The sequence below is a fragment of the Prinia subflava genome, chromosome 5 (genome assembly GCF_021018805.1).
Source record: "Prinia subflava isolate CZ2003 ecotype Zambia chromosome 5, Cam_Psub_1.2, whole genome shotgun sequence".
NCBI classification, from domain to species: domain Eukaryota; kingdom Metazoa; phylum Chordata; class Aves; order Passeriformes; family Cisticolidae; genus Prinia; species Prinia subflava.
Window position 1 is genome coordinate 54,087,988 of NC_086251.1, and position 24,042 is coordinate 54,112,029.

A 24,042-nucleotide genomic window follows, 5' to 3' on the forward strand; every position below is an offset into this window, starting at 1 on the left:
TCTTTACTATATCAGGGTATAAAAATGGGATTAAACAACTATGCATGAATGAGAGTTTTTTGCTCAAGTATATTTGCAGAGGAGTGTTTTGTATCTTATTGAAAAGTACTAAAATTCACAGACCATGGATTCTTTGTTATTAAATAGCATTTTTTTTTGTCATGGGCTATTTTTAAAAAGGGGAGATATGTCCTGCTAGGTATTTATGAGCTGCTTGTGAGTTTCAGCAGTAAAAGAAACTTTCATGTGTATATGTATCTATTAATGAGTTGAAATAGCCACAGCAGTGTTTCTAGTTTATGTCAGTGTTCATAGCACAAGGATAAATAAGATTCCCTATTGGCTCTTCTCATAAGACAGTCCTCTTAAATATCAAAATCATTTTAGTTTCAATCAAAAATAGTACTAAATAAATCAACAGCAGTGACCTCTTCAGATCTAAAAATACTGTAATTTTGAGGTATTATGAGGTCTTTACAATTACAGCTGGGTGCCAGGTGTCCACCAAAGCTGCTCTATCACTCCCCTCTCCTCAACTGGATGGGAAGAAAAATGGTGACAGAAGGCTCAGGGTTTGAGATGAAGACAGGGAGATCACTTAGCAAGAACCATCACAGGCAAAACAGGTTCAGCTTGGGGAAATCAGTTTAATTTTATTACCAAACAAATCAGTCTTGGGTAATGAGAAATAAATCTTAAACTTCTTTTCCCCACTCCTTCCAGTGGAGTATCCCACAGAGAAGAGTACCCTTTAGTTGGCTGAAGTGAATAATGTTTGGATTTATGAAGTTAAACCTCTGAATCATTTCTGTTTTCTGTAGGTAGTAGATCATAAAGATGTTTTGCTGTTTATCATTGTATCTTAAAAGTTGTTTATATTGAAGATTATTTTCTAGCTATAGGTCAAATAGGAAATGCATGTTCAACTGAGAAAAATGGCTGTTGATTTGAGGGCAGTTATGTGAAAGAGGTATTTGAGTGAAATACTTACGCAATTCTTCTGTTAGTTACTGCTCCTATGAAAGCAAAATTTTTTTGTCCTACCCTTACGTGTCCGCTGGGCCTGTCTGCTGCAAGAGAGCAGAACACTGCTCAGCCTGCAGCAGCAGCTGTCATGTACTGCTCAGCTGCCCAGAGGCTTTGTAGATGGACGGGTTTGGAAAAAAGTTGTGCACTTTACGAATTGGTGATTTGTTCTTTTATGTGAAGGTCGTGCTGGACGTGTTTCCAAAGGCTATTGTTACAGGCTCATACACAAGGACTTCTGGGCAGACTGTATCCCAGAGAAGTCAGAGCCTGAGATGCTGGTAAGGCTTTTGGGTTTAGGACTAGGTTTTCTTTAATGTAGTCATAGCAGAGAGACTTTGCTTTAACTTTCTCTGAAGACAATTGGAATAGTTACTAATAACTAATAGCAGTGACTAGAATTCAGCTTGATAACTAATTGACAAAGATCATTCCATGTAGTTTCCTTATAGGAGATACATTAATGGCAGTAAAATCGATGTGGATTAGAAATAAGCAATCTACTCAAAAGAAAAAAACCCTAGCTGTACACAATTAATTTCAGATTTTGCTAAATTGTAAACCTACTTTTTCATGTAAACGCTTTGTACCATGAAGGGAGAGTAACAATAATCTTGTCTTCCCATCAGCATTGTCCATTGGGAGCTACAGTCTTAAAATTAAAGAGGCTTGATATAGGGGAACCAAAAGCCTTGCTGGCAACAGCTCTTTCTCCACCCAGTGTAGGTGACATTGAACGTACAATAATTCAGCTGAAAGAGGTAGGCTTGCTTTTAATATTGGTATAATCAAGGTAATAGGAATGAACTGCAGAAATGCTTTTCTTTGTATTTAAGATAGTAATATCTTAACTGGAACCTCAGATATGAGCTATGTCTAGAGAGTCACACCTTGGTCTGTTGTTGGGTTACCATCCTTTTGAGCATAATTTCTGTAGTTACATCTTTAAAACAAGATTGTGACTTCAGCAGGGAGTAATGATATTCTTTGAGGACTAGCGTCTATGGTGAGAAAGAACAAAGAAATAGACAAAAAAACAACTTAAAATCTGTAAGCGAAATTGTATATTAATAAGTAATAAATGACACTCTTAAATTGTGTGATTTATGGAGGTCTGCCTGAAGCTACCCTTCTCACCTGTACAAGGATGATGGTGATTTTGATTTTCAGTTACAGAATTGATAAGGAAAAATCTTCATTGCATCGAGCTTTTCTCTTTTCCAAAGTGCATAAGAAATAATATTTGCATCATTTGTAGCTTGCTTTTATATCCAGTATATGCAGTAGCTTTGGTTTCAAAAGTACCCAGCTTTAAAACTTGTCTTAGGTTTATTTAGTCAGATTTTACAAGTGAATACATTTTAATTTCTCTAGCTTGGAGCACTTACAACCTGTGCGCAAACAGAAGAAAATCTGCATGATGGTGAGCTGACTTTCTTAGGAGTGGTGTTGGCACAGTTGCCATTGGACCTGCATCTTGGAAAGTTGATAGTCCTTGGGCATGTCTTTGGTTGCTTAGAGGAATGCCTTATTATAGGTAACTGAAAGAAGAACATGTGAGAACATTTCTCTAAAACCAATGATTTGCACGTTTTCATTTTGATTTGTTTCTGTTGCAGCTGCAGCACTGTCTTTGCGGAATTTTTTTGCAGTACCTTTCAAAAACCATGTTGATGCATACAGGTAGTACCCCAGATGTTTTATAACTTCCTAACTACATTTGAGAGCAGAGGGCAAGGTTGATTGCTCAATATAATTTTCCGTGTTATGAGTCATAATTTTCTTTTAAAATGCCAAGCAGTGCAAATGGTAGCTGATACTGGAATCTATTTATTTGGGAACATAAATCACAGAGCTAACTCACCATCTCCTGAGCACAAGGCCTGATTCTTCAGCTTTGCCTTTCTCATGTGGCAATTAAAATGGTTCTTTAAATAGCAAGGACGATTACCTCTTATTATCCTGCTCATACAGTGCATCTCCTTCAGTGAGGAGATGTGAATAAGAACAAGTAATTACAATAAGTATATTGATGTCATGTTTATTAAAGACATGGAGGGTGTTACTGAGCTGCGTAATACATGCAGTATTTGAAAAAATATTGTTGCTAATAGTTTTTGTTTGTATTTTCAGAAAAAAAATGGTTTTTTGTGGGAATAGTAGGAGTGACTGTATTGCAATTCTGAATGCATTTAGGGTAAGTCTTTTGTTCCAGCTTAAATCACAGTGAAATCTGATAGACCAGGATGGAGATTCTCACCTTTATAAGATCAGTGCAATGTTTTTGCTTTGCAGTTGTTAAAAACTTCACATTACTGATAGCTACTTATTGATCTTTTTTTGCAGACTTTGTCCAACTGTGTAAAGTTCCAATTGTCTCTACTCCTGCAGCTAAAAATAAAATGCCAGAGATGTGGTGATGTTTGTAGGTCACTTTTAACCAAGAACAGTTGGGACTGGTAAATTCTAGTAATGAAAGAGTCTGGTGGCCTTTCTCCAGACTTCTTAGCTTTGGCTTTGTGCTGTTTTTGTGCAAATGCCATTTTTTGGTACTCTTTTCTGTTTGGTGGCTCAGTACCATGGACAGGGGTCAGTTCCTCTAGGTAGAGGCAGAGCTGGTACAACACAGCTAAGGCTTCTGCTAGAGGAACTTGCAATTCAAATTCCAGCTGTTGATATTGTGCATGCTCTGGTGTGTTCTGTAATCTTCTGGAGAGTCTGAAATCTTCAGCTGCTGATTTCATGTATTAATTTTTTAGAAACATGTTGCCCTTCAGTCAAAACTGACTTGTTTTTTTTTTTCTACTCTGCTGTCAGAATTTTGTGACGCTCACATGGGCATGTATGGCACATGTATCCATTAATCCTGAGGCTGAAAAAGAATGTTTTCTGAATTCCCCTTACCCTGTTACATATTTCCCTTGTCTCACCTGGTAATTACCAGCTGTTCATCTGAAGATGGTATTTCTATAAACCAGCATGTTGTTCTGGAGAACAAACATGAACATTCAGACAGAGCTTCCAGTGAAATATCTCTGTGTGTTTGGTGTGAAAGCTTTGCTTTGAATGGCTGAGTATCAGAAAAGAACAGGAAAGCTCAGGAAAGTTTGTTTCCAAGCTCCTTGGTTCAGATTACATTCCTTCTTTTCTATCAGGGCAGAGAAATGCTGTTCAAGGGATAGGGATAGGGAGGCTGTTCAAGCTTGCTTGTAGTCAGTGTCCACAGTAAGCTGGAATATTGTATTATGAGGTGACTTGCTGTCAAACTAGAAATGGATTCTGCAAGCATCTGTCATAAGCTGCCTAATAATGAAGTTGTTTTCATTAATATGCTGGGTATTTTAGTTTTTCTTCCAGGCCTGTTCTGTGGGAGGCATTTTCATCAGAACTTACCTGAATCAGTCAGTTCACTTCCTTTTGTCCCAAAGAAAGGAAGGAAAAAAAAAAAGTTTTGAAAGTAATCTGCTTTATTACAGAATCAAATTAAAGCATCCAGATTTGTTCTGGTAATTTATGGATGTTTGCATGTGCTTTAATGCTCCATCCATTTCCTCTCATAAAGCCGGATGGACAACCTGTTGTTAAAAAATTACCTTCAGTGTTGATGCGAGACAGTTTACAGTTTTAAATGTCACATTAATATTTGTAATAATTACTACTGAAGCACTACATTTTGTGTCTGAATACTACACCATTTTTTTCTTAGGCATGGCAGGCCTGCAAAGAAAAAGGGAAGCTGAGAAATCCCATGGTTAGTTAAACTTTCTTTCCTCTTCTCTATTCAAGGTTGGTGACTTAAATGCTGGAGTATTTTATTTTCATAGTACAAATACAAAAAATTATGAGGTTTTGCTAGCAATTTCATTTATAATAATTATGACTTTTCATACATAAATAGGCTAGGTTTTGAGAGAAAGTGAGCATTTGAATCTAGTGCAGTTATTTAAGGGAATAAGGGAAAACAATCCCTTATGTTAGTCCCTTTCACAGACGAATCAACAATGGCCAGAGGGTTTGAAATCCAGCCTAAAAAGAGAAATTGAGCTGTAGGTGAAACAAATACTTTTATTCTGCATAAGTATCTCTGGTTTTTTCTGCCCCCTCAGAAACCCCTGAAAGATGGAAGATGTTAAAGTGCATCAGTCACAAAAAACAGTAGCATGCCCCCAGTAACTGCCTCCAGTCCTTCTCTTGTGTGTACAAGATAAAACCTTTTTTATTTCCCCTGTTCTTTCAGAGTGTAGTATCTTTTATGATCACCAGTGCAAACCATACACTGAGTTACAAGTAGTCAAGATGGCCAGAATCTGATAAAGCTGTGCATTTAGAGAAAGAAGTTCTGAGATTTTAATAAGTGTTCCCAGACTGCCAAGAAGCCCATGGCATCCTGGCTTGTATCAGCAGTAATGTGGCCAGCAGGACCAGGGCAGTGATTATTTTTTTTTTCCCCTGTACTTGGCACTGGTGAGGCCACACCTTGAGTGCTGTGTGGAAAATACTGGAGGACATTTTGGTGCTGGAGCATGTCCAGAGAAGGGCAGTGGAGCTGCTGAAGGGTCTGGAGCCTCCAGGGTGAGGAGCAGTTGAGGGATCTGGGAGTTTTTAGTCTGGAGAAAAGGAGGCTCTGCAGCTCTCTGAAAAGAAGTTATGTTGAACTGGGGGTTGGCCCCTTCTCCCAAGGGATAGAAGCAGAGGAAATGGCCTCATGTTGCACCAGGAGAGGTTTAATTTGGAATTAGGAAAAATTTCTACGCTGAAAACATTGCATTTCAAAGACCTCCAAGATCCTCAAGTCCAGCCATTAACCCAGCACTTGAGTGTCTAGGACTAAACCACACAACTTTTGAATAAATCCATGGGTGGAGACTCCACCACTTCTCTGGGCAGTCAGTTGCAATGTTTTCAGTGAAGAAATTTTTTCTTAAGTTTACTAGCAGTAGAAGAAAAAAAATTCTTTCTTTTTCAGGAAGAGCTTGAGTGGGGTCGTTCTAATTGTGTTCATATAAACAAGATCAAAGAGGTAAGATTAAATAGATAGTAGTTTTTATAAGCAGAGGGACTTAACTTTCCTCATTCTCTGTAAATGTTAAGATCTTGCTTAAACCTACTGCATTATGTATCTATCAATACATATAGATGTATATTTTCTTAAAATGAAGCATGAATTTAGATGAAAAGAGTTTTCCTTTTGTTAGGATAAACAAAGTGGTTAAATTATTAACTGTTTAAAATTTTTAAAATATATTTAAGAAACCTGCAGTATTATTTCCTAGTTTTGTAGGTTCCTCAGATCACTGGTTGTGGTGTGACTGCCGTCTGTTGTTAGATAACTTTTGTCTTGTGGTTGGGAGGACTCTAAGTAAATACAGTTACATAGAGAGGCCTGGACTTGGCAATTTGTGGGGCTTTGTTGCTAACATTACTGCAGCAATTAATGAAAACTCACCATCACCATGGGCTTCAAGCTTAATTTGATATATTGAGGGGAAAATAAGTAAAGTTCTTGAGTAATTGTTTAGCAGTGTGGCCTTGGCCATTATTTTACCCGTTCATACCTTTGGCATGAGCAATGTAGGGCCCGTGTTCAAAAAGCATGGGAAATAAAAATAGAATTTGATTGTGAGCAACTGTCTGGATAAGAAATAACTATAGTTTTATGTGATAACAACAAAAAACCCCCAAAAAACCCAAGCAAACAAAAAAACCCACCAAATTTTTAAAGCTGGACAGTGGAATGATCAGTCTCACATGGCAGCCTCTATTGACTCAATGAGTCAGGTTTTGACTCGGTTTGAGATAATGCCTGAAGAGGTTGTACATGACATTATATATAAGGAGTTTAGAACAGTCACCTTCACTTAACACTTTGTAAGATTTGGGGGCTTTTATTTGCTGCATATCAAGATCCTAATTTCATAATCCCTTGTGTGGAAGTGAGTTTACAGAGCTAAGTCACTCACAGAGATTGCTTTCTGGCAATGATTGTTGTTTTGGTGTGCTAAAACTGCCAGCAGCAGAAAGGAAAGGGAAATGTAGCTACAAAAAGGTTGTGTGGACAGTGCTTTGTACATTTACTCCAGAATCATTGGGAAGAGTGAAGGCATTCACTGGGTAGTCGGAGGACCAGTGGTTGCTTGTGGGAGCTTTTTGGAAATACTGAAGATGGAAAGCTTAATATATTCTGCTGAAGGGCATAGGTTTGATCTCTCTCACAGTAATCAGAGCTGTCTGGTCACTGCTGCAGTTGGGTACACTATTCCAGGCTGTTAGCAAGATTTTTACCTCCTAATTTACAAACCCCAAATTATTTAAATGGAGAATATCATCTTGTAAAAGGTTGTTTCAGTTCTTTTCCTCATTTTGTTCTGTATCATATATGCATGATTACACTTTGTGGCTACAGAGTTGTTGGTTATAAGAAGATTTTGGGAAAACTGCTTGAGTCACAGTACTGAAATTATTTTCCGACACAGAGGTGCTGAGCAGCATATTGGTGAAATGCATACCAGTCACCTGAAAAGGGAAGGGAATTTGCCCAGTTATTTCAGACTTTACCTAACATATTTTATTTCAGTTTGTGGCTGGGGTTTATCCATTTTAAATGTAATTTAGAGATCAAATTTCAGGTGGAAGAGTTATTTCACAACTTGAAAAGGAGAGTCAGTGCATTTAATATGCATGTTAAAGCTCAACCATCTCCTATGGACCAGGAATATGTGTGCAAACAACGCTTCATCTTGCAGGTAATGCTTTACTGTCATAGAGAGATTCTGTTTACAAAAAATTACAGCCGAATTTTCATAATTTTCAATTCATAATATTGATGAACTAGTATTACACTAGTTTTCCAAAATTCTCTGTGGATGTTACAATTTTGGGTAGGAAAAAAGCAATTTTTTTTGGCAGTGTATTGGCAATGTAGAAGGATGACTAATGTTAGTTAATTAAAAATTATATTATCCCCCGTTTGAGTAGTTTTATTTGAACACTGGCTTGGTTAGTTAGTGGGGAGGATGTGCAGGGAATTTTATGTCTTTCAGCTATTTTAACTATTTATTTTATTTTTAACTTGGTCTAATTTCCAGTTAAATTACTTGTCTTATCTGGACTAATTAGCAGTGATTTTATCTTCACAGACCTGTTTGTAATTTCAGTGGCAGTTGGTTTAAATGTGTAAGCAGTGACCTTCTTGGAATTGAATTGTTAAACATTTTAAGATACAGCCCGAAAACGGAACAATTTACCTGTAGCTATTTTGTGTGAATTTGTTTAAATTCAGGCTCTTGAAATCAGAACTAACAATTACAGTTTTCAACCAATAGAATAGAGCAAATCTGCATACAAAAGCATTAAAATGTTGTAGAATTGTTCCACAAATTGAACTCTTTTTCCAAAAGTATGTTTTAAAGAAGTAGCATGAATTTGTGTTTCGTCTCCAGTTCTGGTAATTCCTGAACAGACAAAAAATATTGATATCAAGATGTACTGCTGCCAGTTATCTCATTTCAAGAAACTGAATATAATCTGCAGTGTTTCACAAAATGTTTTCTTGATTTCAGGTGGTAATAGCTGGTGCCTTCTATCCAAACTACTGTACTTTTGGAAAATGTTATGAAGAAACTGCCATGAAGGACCTTGCTGGCAAGGATCCAAAAACCACTGTAATGGTATGTTAAGAAAGTAAATGACCTAATTAAGAATCAAATTACAGAAATATGAAAAGTTTGGGTGGTATTTTCAAGTTCTGTTCTGACTTGGGCAAGGGCAGAAATATTACCTACTCTGATCATCACTTGAAGTCTGTCCCACCTTTCTTTCTTTCAATACCATAAAAACTGTGTAGGTGGGCAATTTTAGAAGAGTTCCTGAGGACTGCCTCTATGCATTTGATTGCTGGTCTTGCACAGACAATCAACTTTCAGCAAACTAAAAAAAATATTTGGAGAAATAGAACAGGACTATCAAGAGTACTTTTTACTGAGTTAAGTTAATGTAGTGATGCTACTTCAGTGTTACTTTTTTTGTAGTCACTTGCTTGTTAGTGCATGGCAGACAGGCCTGTTGCTTTAAGGTTATTCAGGTGTTGGCCCTGGGTTTTTTTATCTTCTAAAATTGCCTTTCAGCTGATTGAATATGAGCAAGTTTAAAATGGCTGTGTTGATTTCGCAAAATTGTGCAGTCTAAAGCTAAGTAAATGTTTGGTGTATCTGAACTAGAGGTAACACTAAAACAGCCATGACATGTGCTTAAAGAAACCAAATCTACAACAAGCCTTGAAGAATAGATTTTACTGGCTCAAGAGAAAATAGATGAAAAGGAGAGAGTCAGAAGATCTTGTTGACAAGGAATTTTTTTGTGCTCCATACTATTCAAGGATATTGAAGCAAAAAATCACACTAGACTCAATCTTGTGGAATAAAGACTAGGCTTGCCATAGCAGCAGTGATTAATATTAAATTGATAGATTTAAAGAGGTACTTTTAATGTATTTAACTCTTGATCTGGTCATAGATCAACTGCTTGTTACCTTGGAAGAAGTAGCTGCTGTGTTGTCATCAGTGTAAATGATCATCTTGGGCACAAATGCTGCAGGTTCCTTAAGCACTCACTTCTAGAGGTTCTTACAGCCATATTCTGCTCCTACTGTTGTGCTGAACATCTAAAAGAGAATTTAACCTCCCACTGTCTGGTCTCTCTAAATTATCTTCCCTTGAGGCAGTTTCTGCAGTCTAACCTAGCCCATGGTTTTGACCAGCAGCTGATATTATTGCTGTAACTTCGAGGCACAGGAACATTGTGAAAAAAATAATCTGTTCTCTCCTGTCTAAAGTTGTAACAACCAAAGAAAAGAGTAGACAGTTGCACAGACTCTGAAAAACAGTTCAAAATCTCAAAGCTGGAACTTGTTAATTAGGAGTGCATGATGCTGTATTTAATCATGATCTCCTGAGATATTATTACAAAAAATTAGTGAAATGGGCATGTGACTTTAGTTGCATGTTAATAGTTGTGAAAGCTTACACTGGAATTACTCCTGTACACAAGGAAGACCAGGAGATTGTTCTTTGTCATCCCTAAGAGGTGTGTATCCATGTGAGAGAGCTTTCCAGTTGTCCAATCTGTCCCACCATAGCTCACTAATTCAAAGGTGATATTCTGCCAGAATATGCAGGAGCTGTAGGTCCTTCTATTTCCCAGGCTGTGCACATCATACAGGACATAGTTCCCAATTGTGGAAAAAGAAATCACATTCCAGTGTTTTTCTGTTAAAAGCAAAATCAAGAGACACTAAGACAGCTATTTGTAACAAATATCAGATTAATATATAATTACAAATTAGTTTGCTTCATTTATAGTTTACTGGTTTGAAGTAGTAGGGCATTATTAGCAGCAAAATGGTGCTTTTTATTGTCTTTTGAGATGATTGAATGTACTGTAGTATCTAGCAGTTTCAGAATTTGTTGGAGTTCAGATTGTAAATAATTATTGCAGCTCAAGTGAAGGAGGAAGCTAACTATTTAGGTGAACTTGGAAATGCATTGTAGCAATTGACTGTATCCAAATTTAACATCTTTTTCTTAATAGCTGAAGAACATTCCTCCCTATGGATATATATACCATAAACAGTTGCAGTCACTGCTTAGACAGTGTGGGCAGGTAAAATCTATTTCCTACAGTGGAGCAAGGTGAGTGTAAAATAAGGTATGCTGCCTTATGTTCTCAGTTACAAATCCAGTAATCTATTTTTTTTCAGTGATGTACTGACAAATTTAGTTAATTTTGTCTCTCTTTGGAATCAGCGACTTACTTTTAATGTATTGGTTAGAGTTAAAAAGGTGGGTTTGGAGTGTGATGTACACTGGCTGGAATAACATTAGATAAGCTAGCAGAGGTAGAGCCTTCTTGTTTGTCTCTTCTGTTCTCTAACAGTGGGCCTTAATTGCATCTCATCTGTCTGTATTTATTTCTGTCTGTTATGCTGAATTTAGTTCATTTGTACAGTCTGATGGCTTTTTTGAGCTGATAATCTGACTAATTTCAGCCTATGACTGCCCAAAGTTGAATTCATGTAACCCTTCTTATTCCTTTTCCAACCTTTAATGCCTTCCTTATTCACATATATTTTTACATCCTATTTGCATTAAATTTGGCATGTGCTGGTGCCATTGTTAGAAAGTTTTCTTATCACCATCATGATAATTAAAGTTTAAGCAGTAGGCAGAGCCTGTGAGGAGCCTACCTTTTAGAGTTTGCTGGCCTGCTAATATAAAGACAGGGAGAAAAAAAATTTTTCTTTTTCTTTTTTTTTTTTTTTGTAAACAGAGCTTTTGTGGAGTTCTCCCGTAATCCAAAGGAGGTCTTCAAGGTTCTTCCTGAAGTGTACCTGGCAGTCAAGATGTCACAGCTGAAGATTCCTTTTGAGCTGAGTGTTCATTGTCCAGAAGATATCACAAGACAAGTGCAAGGTGCAGCAGCTGCAGGTTTGGAATTTCTAAGGTAATTGTAAAATATGTTTCTTTGCAGTGAAATGAGGTTTGCTGGATTCAGTGGGCATTTCCTGGGAAATGTCACCATGGGAAGAATGTTACGTACAAAAAACAGATGCAAACGTTGTCTAAGTAGAATGTTTTTGCAAGGTTAGAAAGAATGTGATTGTTTCAAATATTTCTTTATAATTAAAGGTATTTTGCTGTTGAAGAGAATTCCAGGTATAAAGTTGTCTTCCCCCCCTCCCTCCCCAAGGTTCTGTTCCATTTTCCTTTGGCATAAGAAGATATGGTTTTACATGATTATTTCTGTTCATGATAGAGACAATGTGGGGATTGCAATAACCAAAATAAACAAGGAGTAGCATTTGAGGACAAAATAGAAAGGGAGAAAGACAGAGCTTAACAAAAGAAACTGTGGGGAAACATGCCATGAGGTGTGACAACATAATAGGAAATAGTGCTGAGAAAATGCAATGTATTGAGTGTCTTTGGTCCATATCTGCTTTAGTCAGCAAATCTGGCGTGTTTGTTTCAGTGTTACTGCATGCTGTGATTCTGAGCTCAGGTCACAGGAGTAACCTGATAAAATGGCCTGCCTAGCTCCTGGTTAGTCCACAGCCTTTCCAGTATTTTAAAATAAGAAATCTAGAATAGGGAAGGCAGGAATGAACTAAGAAGGTTAAAGTACAGGTGAGTATTTTAATTCCAGTTGATTGTACTTAGCTTTTAATAAAATATTTTAGCACCTTCACTCTGCCCAAAATAGCACTTAAAATCTTTGTGAAAATTGGCTCTTGAGGGACTCAAGTCTCCTAGGCTGAAAGACTTAAAGTTCTTGTCTTTAGTCAAATAAAGGGAATATTTTTTTATATATACACACATTAAAATTTCTCTATAAAAATTTGCTGAATTTGTGTTATTGTATACTCTGTTGTTAAAAAATAAGCTTGGAAGAAAATGCCATAGCAAAAAGCCTCAGTGTTTAACGTTAATTTTTTCAACTTTAATAAAGTGAGGGCAGAGTTGTGTCCTGGAATGTATCTTTCTTTGTTTGGTTATATTGCAGTTGAAACAGTTCCTCTGTAGTAGTTGGTTCTGTGTGGTCATTTTCTGTTCTAATTGAATTAATTCATTTCTAAATAAAAGTTATTAAGTATATAAATGTGCTCTAAGGATATCTTGGGAAGCAGATGAAAGCAAAAATTTCATCCTCTGGAGTTTTCCCTTGTGAGTGAAGTACTTAGCATTTTCATTCCATTTTAGAGTAAATGTGGACTGTCAGAAGCAGACAGTGGAGCCTGTGGAAATTTCATTTGGTGATTTACAAATGTCGAAGATGATCCCAAGTCATTTTTTGTCCATCAGGGTAACAGAGGTAGGAATATTCTGTATCTGAAGTAGGTCATTAATTAGTGTCTCGATAGCTTAGCAGAGATTAATATCTGAAAAGCTCATGTTGAAAATTGGGTACTGATAATGTTTTTAGTGCAGTGATGTCTGTAAGAAACGCGGGGAATGTTCTTGATCTTATTTTAGTAGTTCTTTGTTAAACAGTACTCACATGTTTGCACTTGACCAAATTTGTAGGATATGCTGGCAGTAAATATTAGCTGGAAGTAGACATAAATGTGAAGAGGATTAATGGAAGAGGTAAAATACTTGTGTAAACCATAAAAATGAAAATCAGAAGGTATTTGGGCCATTTACCTGGTTATTAACTGCCAGTTTTCTTCAGAAAACGCACATATGAGAAATGAGATGAATTAATAGTAGTATATACTCATTCAGAAAAATATCTCATGCATAGATTATGTTAGGGGGAAATTCTATGTAGATACAAATATTTCTGAAATCTGAAGCTGAGATTTTTAAATCTTGTGTTAGCTATCATCTTCATTAGTTGAGTAATAGCAATATATATGCTGCTGAAATAAGAATAATAAAAACATTCAAACCACTGAGCTAGGGGAAATGGTAAGATAAAGTATTAAAACAGCTCTTGTTAGTAGTGGCATATTTTTCAAGTGGAGAGAATAATATTTTCCTCCTTTTAGTCAGCTAAATCTCTTGGAGGGAAAATGTTGATGAATATGATCAGACCCATTGCAATCACTTGGCTGTCTGTGCTACTTCTGTTTTAATATGTGAGCTTTAATGATTGTAAATAAAGATTGTTTTTTGTCACAAGCATTCAATAGAAAGTCTGAAATGGTTATATGAGTTTAGACATTTGAAAAGGTGACTCACTTTATTTAATTTGCTTTAAATAGATGTATGTTCTCATCAGTTTCCTAAAGTATGGCTCGTCATAACAGTGACAACGCTGATGTGCTGGCACATGTAGCTGACTGGTGTTCTGTCACTAAAAAAGAAGATGCACCAGATCTGTGCAGCTGTCAACTTGTCTGCCTTGTATTTTCTGTATGTTATCTTGGTTTAGGAAAATGGGAGCAGTCTTTTCCTAATTTCCTGTATTTTGGTAATGCTTACATTAGAGTCTGTTTAGATGAAAAGTGTGTTGCAGTAGCACAGAAAATAAATATTTTCAAAAAAAATACCGCATTATGAGACAGAAATGCTTCACTACGTTGTTGCAGTGAGCTGTTGTGTCAGGAGTAGGAGTGTTTTCATGTGTTTTGCTCAGATGGGGTTTGTATTTGATGTAGAAGAATAACACAAAATCTCTTCATGTCTAATTTTGATACTTGCAGATAGTAGAAGTTGGACACTTCTGGGGTTACAGGACAGATGAAAAGAACACAGCTGTACTGCAGGCTCTGAGTGCTGAGATTGACTGTCAGAACCTGATGGATTTAGCAGTGCCTCCACGTGTGGATGTGCTGTGCCTGGCACCATTCACTTATCTGGGAAAGAGAGGATACTACAGAGCTCATGTTCTGTATATTCACGGGGATCTTGCTGAGGTAATGTGCTGTGTCATATTGAATTGGTAGCACGTAATTGGGTTAACAATCTTGGAGCTTTGCTGCCTGTTTTAAATTTATTTTTTCTACAAATCACTCTGGCCAGAATACATTCATTTGTTTCTTTTCCAGAACACAGGAATTTTTGATAGTAAATTGAGAAGCTATTGCAGAATGAAGTAAAATAAAGACTAAAACATCTGGTGAATTCAAAACGTGGCTTTTTTTTTGGAACAGTGTTTATGCTGCTGAGTTCTATATGATTGGCAAATCCATCTGAATATTTTGGCTCTTTGTGCTGAGATGGGTAATGGAAATTAGTGCCGCAATTCAAAATTGCTATTGATTTTTTGGGCTAACACTTTTCAGCAGTTTTAGGACAGATTTTTAAATTTTTTTAAGACTGGCATTTGAATTTCTTTTATTTCTTCACCTGTCTGGGTGTCACCACTATAGAGGTAATACTGAATATTGTCATGGTTTAAAGTAATGAAAAATGAGTGAATAGTAGTGCTAATCTCACCCCTTTGTCATTTGAATTTATAAACAGTCACTGAATCCATGTTCACATTTGTGTAGCTGAAAGCAGTTGTTGGTAGTATTGCTCACTGAAGGGGTAAGGTTATGCAGATCTGAGTGTGGGGAGAGAATTTAAAATCTTTCAGAGAAACGTGCTTTTTCTGGATTTAGTGGATTCTTTGCATTACAAGCAGGCCAAGGGATCAAATAATAGATGTGATAAAATCTGACATTCTTTTTGGCATGACTTCATTTGCATGCTTTCTAGACTTTGGATTTGCTTCCATCTGACTTGATAAGATTCGTGTTGTACTGTAATTTTTAAACTGAAGTCGTGACTTTTCTTGCCACTAAAAGTAGCACTTTGAATGTATCTTTGCAGATACTCTCAATTCTTTTTCCAGGTTTTTTTTGTGGATTATGGCAATAGATCAGAAGTGCCTTTAAATAAATTAAAAGAGATTCCAAGCTGTCTTCAGGGGCTTCCTTTCCAGGTAGGGGTGATGCTGTTGGCTGTGGCTTACTAGATATTTTTGTGTCTGGCCTGGTAAACAAGAGTGAACTTCAAGTCAGGATGCTTTTCAGAATAACACTTAAATAATACGTATTTTGCTGATGGAAGTACTTACAAATCACCTTCACTAATAAGCAAGTGTTTTCCAGAGGTGTGTGAGCAGAAATTCTTGTGTGTAATTGAACTATGTTGTATTTAATTGTAGAAAAATTCTAATTTTGTAAAGCTGTGGGTTTTTTTCATGCTGCTTTGCTATTCTCTGAATTGCTGACTTTCCTGGGATCTTTTCAGACAGAATTACCTTGATGACTAAGTACAAGTATTACAGATCTAGTGATCTTTTGACACAAGTTAGAGGGATTTTATAGCTAGTTTTTCAGAAGAACCATTCTCTTGAGCTATATTTACAAATAAAGTAGCTATATTTGAATTGTAATTCAGTTTTTCAGTGCTCACTCAGATATTTTTAAGCTAATAGAAACAGTTGTATCGTACTAATTGTATTCTCTGAAGCATTTAATGATGAAAATGAGAAATGGACCAGCAGAAATAAAACTAGATCTTGACAGGACTGGTTTTGTTTGGTTTACTTCAGTAATTGATGTTAAATAAAAATTTGGCAAGAAGCATACTTTTTTTTGTATTTTCTATACACATACTAAATGGAAATGCATTTCTGCTTTAGGCCTGATCTTTTAATAACCAGTTTTAGTGACTGGCTAGAAAAAACCCAGGATTTCTACAAAAATTCATTCAAAGACATAATTACAGATAGGAATTGTGGACATGAGAGCTTAATTACCCTTGCTTGCCAGGGACAGAAGAACTGTAGTGGTCTTACCAAGTTTTCTGTTACCGTAGTTGAAAACAGTTGTAGACTGTAAAATTTTTTCCAGAGAGGACATCTCTGTGCTCCTAAGATTTCATTGTGAATAGTGAATTACTTCCAAATTACCCTTTTTGCGTTGTTTGCTCTGATTCCATAGCAACTGTTGAAGTGATATGAGCTGTTGGCAGTGATGGAGTCAGAATTCTGCCAGTAGCTTTACAGCAGCCCTAGGAGTGAACATAAGCCACCACAATAATTATGACACAATTTACAGTCACCAATTCAGACAGTTTGTTGAGAGAGTGAAATATTTCCTTGCTGGTTCTCTAGTCAGGCAAGCGCTGTCTCCAGTGTTTCTGCTCTAGGCTTTGGAGTTCAAGATCTGCAAGATGTGTCCCTCTGCCCGGTCCCTGGTGTGCGGGGAGCGCTGGAGCTGCAGCGCCAGCCAGAGGTTTGCCTCTCTGGTCAGTGGCTGCACTCTGCTCGTGGAGGTTTTCTCCCTGGTGCACGGCGTCCTGCACGTGGATGTTTTCCGGCACTCGGGCCGCAGGGGCCTGCTGAACGTTCGGGATGTGCTCATCGAGGAGAGCCACGCGGAGCCGGCACAGGAGTCCTACGAGTCACAGGTGCGTCCTGACTGAGCTGCTGCTTTTCGTGGCCCTTTTCGTGGCCCTTTTCGTGGCCCTTTTCGTGGCCCTTTTCGTGGCCCTTTTCGTGGCCCTTTTCGTGGCCCTTTTCGTGGCCCTTTTCGTGGCCCTTTTCGTGGCCCTTTTCGTGGCCCTTTTCGTGGCCCTTTTCGTGGCCCTTTTCGTGGCCCTTTTCGTGGCCCTTTTCGTGGCCCTTTTCGTGGCCCTTTTCGTGGCCCTTTTCGTGCCCCTTTTCGTGCCCCTTTTCGTGCCCCTTTTCGTGCCCCTTTTCGTGCCCCTTTTCGTGCCCCTTTTCGTGCCCCCTGGCTGTCCCAAGAAGCTGATCTGCAGCCTGACCAGTGGCGAGGTTAATACTTGAACAGGGCAGTGCATTTTTATGTGTGTGCATAATGCATATTGAGCTGTTGGCCTAAAGCATTGCTGCTTTGAGACCCCTTTTGGAAGAGATGCTTCCTGGGACATTATTTCCTTAGTTGAACTTGAAACCTGAAAAACTGTAACTGCTTCATAGTTTTAACACTTTTCCATTTTGATGTCTTATATAATCTGAAAGGTCATCAGAGCACTGTTTTTTGTCTTTGTATGCAAGTATTTCTTTGTGTAAGACCTTCTTTGTAAAATTTTTAAAGAAATAATTGTTCAAGGCTTTTAACACTTCCATTATTGTGTAGCAAAACCATGATTTGCTCAAGGAAATATTTTTGGATAAAGCAAAGGAAGAAGAGCAAGTGCCTGTATCTGCAAAACAGGAAGAAAAGCATCTCATTGAAAGATTGTTGAACTGTTTTTCTGAAAAGAAATCTGATGCACCAACCCATAAGGTAACTTGAGTGGTGGTTTTGGCCTGTCGTCACATGACCCTGCTTCTCACATTGTTAGAATGGAGATGAGGACTGAAAGAACCATAAATAATATAGCTCTATTTGATGCTTTCTACCAACAGAAAGTCTATTTGATTTTCTGTTGGTAGAAGGCCATAGTGTGACCACTGTTTCAGACTGGTGTGCTGCAGCTTCGAACAGAGTTTTGAGAGCTAAGTGATCCTGCTCTTCTAATACATCTAAGGCAGCACTTTGAACTCATGCAGAGCAGAGATAAAATTGAACAGCTGAATGCAGAGTTGGTTACATTGGTAGTCTTCATTATAGAAGCCACAGCAAAAAAGCAAGTTTACAACCCTGTCAGTTTTTCAGAAAATCTAAACATGGTTTTTACTCTACACAGTGTTTCATTCTTCATCAGCTAGTGATAGGTGAGCAGCTGGGATTGGTGAAGCAGTGAGCACTCCAGTAACTGGTGGTAATGATGCTTTTCCTCTGCCAGTGCCAAACTCAGAAATGTGTTTTGAGGTATCTAGTCACTACTAAGTTGGAATATAAAACAGGAAAATGTGTGTCCTGTTCTGCGTTGTGATTGCAATTTAGGCCTCATCTACATTCTGATTATTTTCCCATTTCAGACCTGGCAAAATTTCAGGCTTTCCAGCACCTAATAAACTCCATTGATCCACAGGAGTATTCCTGTTTAACTGCCCGTTTTATAAAGTGAGATAGTTTCAAGAGTAAAGACCTCATCATGTAAATAAAATTGCCAGATTTTCTTATATGATCTATGAAGTCTGAACTTGTGTTTTTTAAAGCCAGAGGAAAGTCATGAATCTGCAGCACCTGTGAAAATAGATAATTATAGTTAAGGTGCCTCAACAACCAAAGTTGGCTTTAGATGAGTGAAATGAAAATGCCATCTTACCAATTTAGCAACTCTGTGTTGCTCAGTAAATGCTGAAATGTGCTTGGCTTTAATTTATAAAGTATTTAGATTGGAAGAAATCTAGGTGCTGGCTAACTAGAATGTAATTTATCTGTCTCTTCCTTTTTTTGAAGGTAACCATTTTTGGTCCATTTAGTCCTTACCAGCTGAAATGCTACGGTCTGACCAAAATATCCCAATTCAGGTATGACAAGATTTTATTGTGAAGTATAGTCGTGTTCTTATCTGTTATTTCCAATAAACAGGCAAAAACCACCTAGTTGATCTTACAGATTTTTTCTGAATTTTTATTCATTGAAAGACTGAAGGAATTAAGCCTGATTTGCATTAATACACACACTATAGCTATTTAAAATTTTAAGAGTAGTTTAAGGTGCATTATTGTCTCTCAGAGAGATTATTTATCAACTGTCATTTAAATCTGCTAACAGTAAGCAGCTATTTTGAGTTTATGTTGTGAATTTAAAATGGGTTTTTTTATTTACATGTTTTCATGAGTTTTTGAGTTTTTTATTGTTGAAAATATTTCTTCCCCAGAAATGTTCTCGTACATAGGGAGAGCATAAACTCCGTTGTTGTCCATGATGGTGTAGAAGATCCCTTTCAGCGGCTCTTGGTTGCCACTGATGTATCAGTAACTGCAGCTGGTAATGACTAATAAAAATATTTGGATGGTTTCTCTAGACTTCTAGTTTTTTATGAGTAGTTTTGTGAGTAAATATGTCAGTGTAGTTCTGTGTTACACCTTTTTGAGGTTTCACTTTCATTAAATGCTCCTTAGAGTTATTTGAAATTTTTTTCTTTTGGTACCAGGATGTGTGGTTTTAAGGGACACATCTCTGATGCCTCCTATCCATGGCCTGCTGGCACTCCTCAGTATGCTGTTTGCTCCTGCAATAGAACTCAGGTATTTCTGCATTTTGAAGTGGTGGTTCTTTCATTATTTCCTTTAGGATCTTCACAAATTTTTGGCAGATATTATTTATTTTCTTTCACCATTTTATATAGTCTCTTCCTGGTTTTTTAATGAGTTTTAGTATAGTATATAGGTAAAATAACTTGTTCATGTACTTATTAATTGGTAATGCAGAATCTCCTCTCATGATAAGGCATTACAGCTCCTGACAGTTGTACTGGTAGCCTGGGAAGGTGGAATGTAAACTGGGAAAGTTAAATCTATGTGAGGAGAGGAACTTGGATAGTTTTTTGTAAAAGCTGTGCTCTGGCAGTGGCATTACTGTTGTGTTTTCTTAAATTTCTGGTATTTGTAGACTGTCATTTCAAAATAGTGAAGCTTGCTTTCCTTTATTTTACTTATGTATGATTTTTTGGTAAGTTTTTTGAGTATATGTTTTTATAACCAGAACTTCAGTTTTGTTTCATCATTGTATATTTTAACAAACAGTGTGACTGAGTATGAATGCCTCTCTGTTGTTTTAGCTTCTTTCAAACATGTGCCTTGCTTTGCATGGCTTAGAGAAATTCATTTAAGTCTATAAGAGTTTAGTTTCTTTTTCTCTTGGTGAGACTGTTTTCCTTCTTTTTCATGTAGAGTTCATAAAAGTGGGAAGTATTTTACTGGTGTTCTGTGTGGTTTGGGTTGGAGTGAGACATCTGGTGCTCCACTGCTTCCAGAAAATGATATGGAGGTGACCTTTGATGTGCATTTTGGACAGGAAGACATAGTAGAGGTAAAACTTGCATAAGAATTTTCACTACAGTGGGGATTCAGTAGTCAGTGCATCTGAACTGGTTAACTCTTAGTGTTAATAGAAAAGCTTGTTTGGACTGTGGGGTTTGGATTTTTTGTAGTTTTGTTTGTTGGGTTTTTCTTTGGCTTTGTTTGTTTGTGGTTTTTTATGTACCACCTTTTCATAATCTTCGATTTTTCTTGGGAGAAGCAGTTGCCTCCTCCCTACACTTGGATACAAATAAGATACTATAGGATGTTACACACTTTCCAAAATATAATCATCAATTTCACACTAACCGGAAGTCAGTACTTACTAGTTTTGTTCTTGGGATTGTCATGGCTTTTACTGACAAGCAGAGCACTGCTGCTTTGCAGGCATCAGTTTGATTTTACAGCTCTGATAGGTCATCTGTATTGAGCCACATCTCAGAGCAGATCAGCCAAACAAACAGTAAACCCCTGCATTCCTCATCCCTGCCCTTTGCAGCTCAGGGAGTGAGGTCTGCCAGAGGGAAACATGCACATAACCTGTGCAGTGCAGGACAGGGGCTGTGTTTGACACGTGCCCAGGACAGTGAGGGACCTGCCCTGCTTAGGTCTGTGTGTGAACAGGTGCTTGGGGTGGTTCCTGGAGCATTTCCAAGGACACAGTGGACGTGCTGGTGCACATATCTGTGAGCTGTTACTTTCTGAAAGCACTGACTTGATGTGATGGCTGTATTCGTGATGCCTTAGCCAGAATGGTAACACCAAGCTGTTGTACGTGTGAAAAATTATGGACAGAGAGAGAAAGTGCTTAAAACTTTCACAGAAGGAATTCTGCATTGGAAAAAGTCCAGGCAAGTGGTAGTCTGTATGTTTTATGGCTTATCTGAGTAACCTTAACAACTGTGATACCAGGTGGCTGAAATATTAACATCACTGACCACCAGGGGTGCAACTGCAGGAAGAAGCATTTCTGAAGCTTCAGATGTTTTTACTTACACAAATAATATTCCAGTTTAACTTCAGTGACGTGGATGCCATGACCACCTTCACGTCGGTGTAATATGGTACAGACCTCGTGCTGGTTTAAAGTGCTTTATATTCTGTCACTGGTGTTTTACAGATAAACAGTCTGAGGACAGCCATGAATAAGCTGCTCTGTGAGCAAGCACTGTATTCTGGCCAAGAGCAAGTGGCACAGCTGCAGGAGAATACTCGTCAGAAGCTCCTATGGTAATAATTTAGTAGAAATAAGACCTTCTGATTCACAGTCTCAGCAAAAATGAGTGATTGCTTGAAGCATAGCTCAGATTGAGCTTTGGAAAAATAATAGATGCTTGCATTTAATGATGCATTTAATTTACTTTGGTTATTTATAAAGCAGTATACTAAACAACCATAGACTTCTTGTGGAAGCACTGGTTCTTCAGGGAAGCCAAATCACTTAGGAGTCACAAAACCTAGACTGTAAAACCTGTTCTGCAGGATATCAGCTCCTATGTATCCTTGTTTTCTGCACCCAGAACAAAACTAATGGAGTCCTATGGCATTACAGTGCAGAAAGATGTAGAATTCTTTCTCCCTGTACATTAAATTTGAATCATGTGTGCTGCCTTTCCTCCTTTAGCAGGCCTGTGCAGAATAGGTGTTGGTCAAGTGAATTGGAAGTCCCAGGCAAATTTAGGAACTGAAATAAGGCCACCTGCTTTTTTTGCCAGCAAACCTCCCTTCTTGTAAGTGAAGCAGTGGTTTTGAAAAGACCATTGTGATTCAGTGCAGCCAGCCTGGAGAATTTTTCAGCTTGTAGTTTGGGAGAAGGAGTGCAATGAACTATCCCAGGAATAGCTCCTTCTATCTCTCCCTGCTGAGCATAATGAGAAAAATCTTCCCTTGTTTGTACACTCTGGATGAATGTTAGTGCTGTCTGTATCATCAGGAGAATTTTCTCATCCTGACCTGGCTCTCAACTAAACCTCTTAAAAAGAACTCTGGTCCAAAGTCCGTAACATAACTTTTACCTTTACCATCCTCATCTCTAAGAAATATGACCTTTTTTTTTGCCAATAGAGCTCTGCTGAAGTAACTACATGATGTCAGAGTTAGGCAGTTCATCGTGCTGATGAGGATCAGAACCCTGCTCTTACCCGGAGTTATCAGAATGATTATCTGAGCAGCTGTTTGTGCTGATTTTTCAGCTGTTCCTTGGTTTTGAAAGTACCTTCTCTCTTATCTGTGGAAAAAAACCTATTAAATTGCCTTAAGTTAAAAGCAAGCACCCATACTTCCTATTTCCAAAACTCCAAATAAAATTTGGGTGCATTCCAGAGTAAATTAACAAGCCATTGTTACCTTTTGAGGCACTAGAAATGAAATTGAGAGAGCAGAAGCAATGGAGAAGTCAAGGAACATGGATAGGCAGAAAGAGAAAAAGCCACAACCCCTGTCTGGAGGTGACTGTGACAGTAACAGCTCATGCTGGGACATCAACACTTCCCTGCTGAATTGAAGGCACTCAAATGTCACTGCTGTTTGTTCAGACATGTGAATACTTGCTACAGTTTGGACACCTATTTTGGGCTGATTGTTCAGACATCTGCAGCCAGCTGGGAGGGGAAGGGTCAGACCTTGGCACAGGTCCTGGGCGCTGATGTTCCCAGCTCAGTCAGCGCCGACTGCCTGACTCAGTCACTCTCATCAGCCCCAGGCTTGTTTGTCTGCAGGATTTTTTATCTTTCTCTGGTAGCCTTTTCTCTCCTGGAATTTTTGTACATTTATTGGTTGTCTTCCAACCATCCTCCAGATACTTTTATTTAAAATGTTATTTTATATTATTTTTGTATGTTTTTATTTGAAGGAATAAACAGTCTGATTATTGTAATGATTTCTTCTCTTCCCTTGTGTAAAATCTTTCTTGGTTTTGAATATTTGTTTTCCAATTGTACTTTCTGTGTTTTGGAAAAAGCATTTATTAATTCAAGTATGTAGTTAAAAATTTAGCCTGAACAGTCTTTCATAACTGTTTTCCATTTTTCAAAAGCTAATTGTATTTACAAAATGTCATCACTACTTAAGACTAAAATCAGTTTTTGAAAAACACATCTAGACAGAATTAATTAATGTCTACTACTGTTGTACTTTGCACAGCTTGAGGAAATAACTGGAGCAGACAGACAATCTATAGTAATTGAGTTGTCATGCAAAGCAAAATACCCTAAAAATAGCTGTATTATACATTCTAGTGAGTAAGCATACATAAAATGTAAGGAATAAATTACAGTTGCAAATTCTAGTGCTTTGTAAAAAAAGAATCTCATTATTTTCTTTAGAAGAAAATACATTCTGATACATGATATAGCCCTGTGAAAATTTGTGTTTTGACTTACTCCACTGGATGGGCGAAGTACAGACAAGTGAACAAATCAGACTAGATTAAGAGGGAAATTTAAGATTCTCTTCAGCACAGACACCTTGTAAATACCTGGTTGTATCTCATATAAAAAAATCCTTTGTCTTTCTAATTAACCAAATACAAGTATATTTCTTAAGGCTGTATCTATATAATTTCAGTTTAATCTGCAAATCAAAGCCTCGAGACATAATTGATCCTCTCTGGTATGAGAAGCCATATGCATGGAATCAGGTAAA

The 24,042-nt window shown here is 37.5% G+C and overlaps 1 protein-coding gene across 1 annotated transcript in view; it reads left to right on the plus strand.

Annotated features, from left to right (window-relative positions):
• TDRD9 (tudor domain containing 9) overlaps positions 1 to 24,042 on the plus strand; it is a 70,336-nt gene that overhangs the window by 42,362 nt on the left and 3,932 nt on the right. Inside the window, exons 14-35 of the mRNA XM_063399462.1 lie at positions 1,210 to 1,307; positions 1,656 to 1,787; positions 2,401 to 2,563; positions 2,646 to 2,709; positions 3,160 to 3,223; positions 4,733 to 4,777; positions 5,993 to 6,046; positions 7,653 to 7,769; positions 8,586 to 8,693; positions 10,612 to 10,712; positions 11,350 to 11,523; positions 12,780 to 12,891; positions 14,228 to 14,440; positions 15,364 to 15,453; positions 16,668 to 16,928; positions 17,621 to 17,770; positions 18,833 to 18,903; positions 19,257 to 19,366; positions 19,533 to 19,626; positions 20,272 to 20,410; positions 21,521 to 21,630; positions 23,965 to 24,037. Coding sequence (XP_063255532.1) covers positions 1,210 to 1,307; positions 1,656 to 1,787; positions 2,401 to 2,563; positions 2,646 to 2,709; positions 3,160 to 3,223; positions 4,733 to 4,777; positions 5,993 to 6,046; positions 7,653 to 7,769; positions 8,586 to 8,693; positions 10,612 to 10,712; positions 11,350 to 11,523; positions 12,780 to 12,891; positions 14,228 to 14,440; positions 15,364 to 15,453; positions 16,668 to 16,928; positions 17,621 to 17,770; positions 18,833 to 18,903; positions 19,257 to 19,366; positions 19,533 to 19,626; positions 20,272 to 20,410; positions 21,521 to 21,630; positions 23,965 to 24,037 — 2,543 coding nt within the window. The remainder of the gene's footprint in view (positions 1 to 1,209; positions 1,308 to 1,655; positions 1,788 to 2,400; positions 2,564 to 2,645; positions 2,710 to 3,159; positions 3,224 to 4,732; positions 4,778 to 5,992; positions 6,047 to 7,652; positions 7,770 to 8,585; positions 8,694 to 10,611; positions 10,713 to 11,349; positions 11,524 to 12,779; positions 12,892 to 14,227; positions 14,441 to 15,363; positions 15,454 to 16,667; positions 16,929 to 17,620; positions 17,771 to 18,832; positions 18,904 to 19,256; positions 19,367 to 19,532; positions 19,627 to 20,271; positions 20,411 to 21,520; positions 21,631 to 23,964; positions 24,038 to 24,042) is intronic.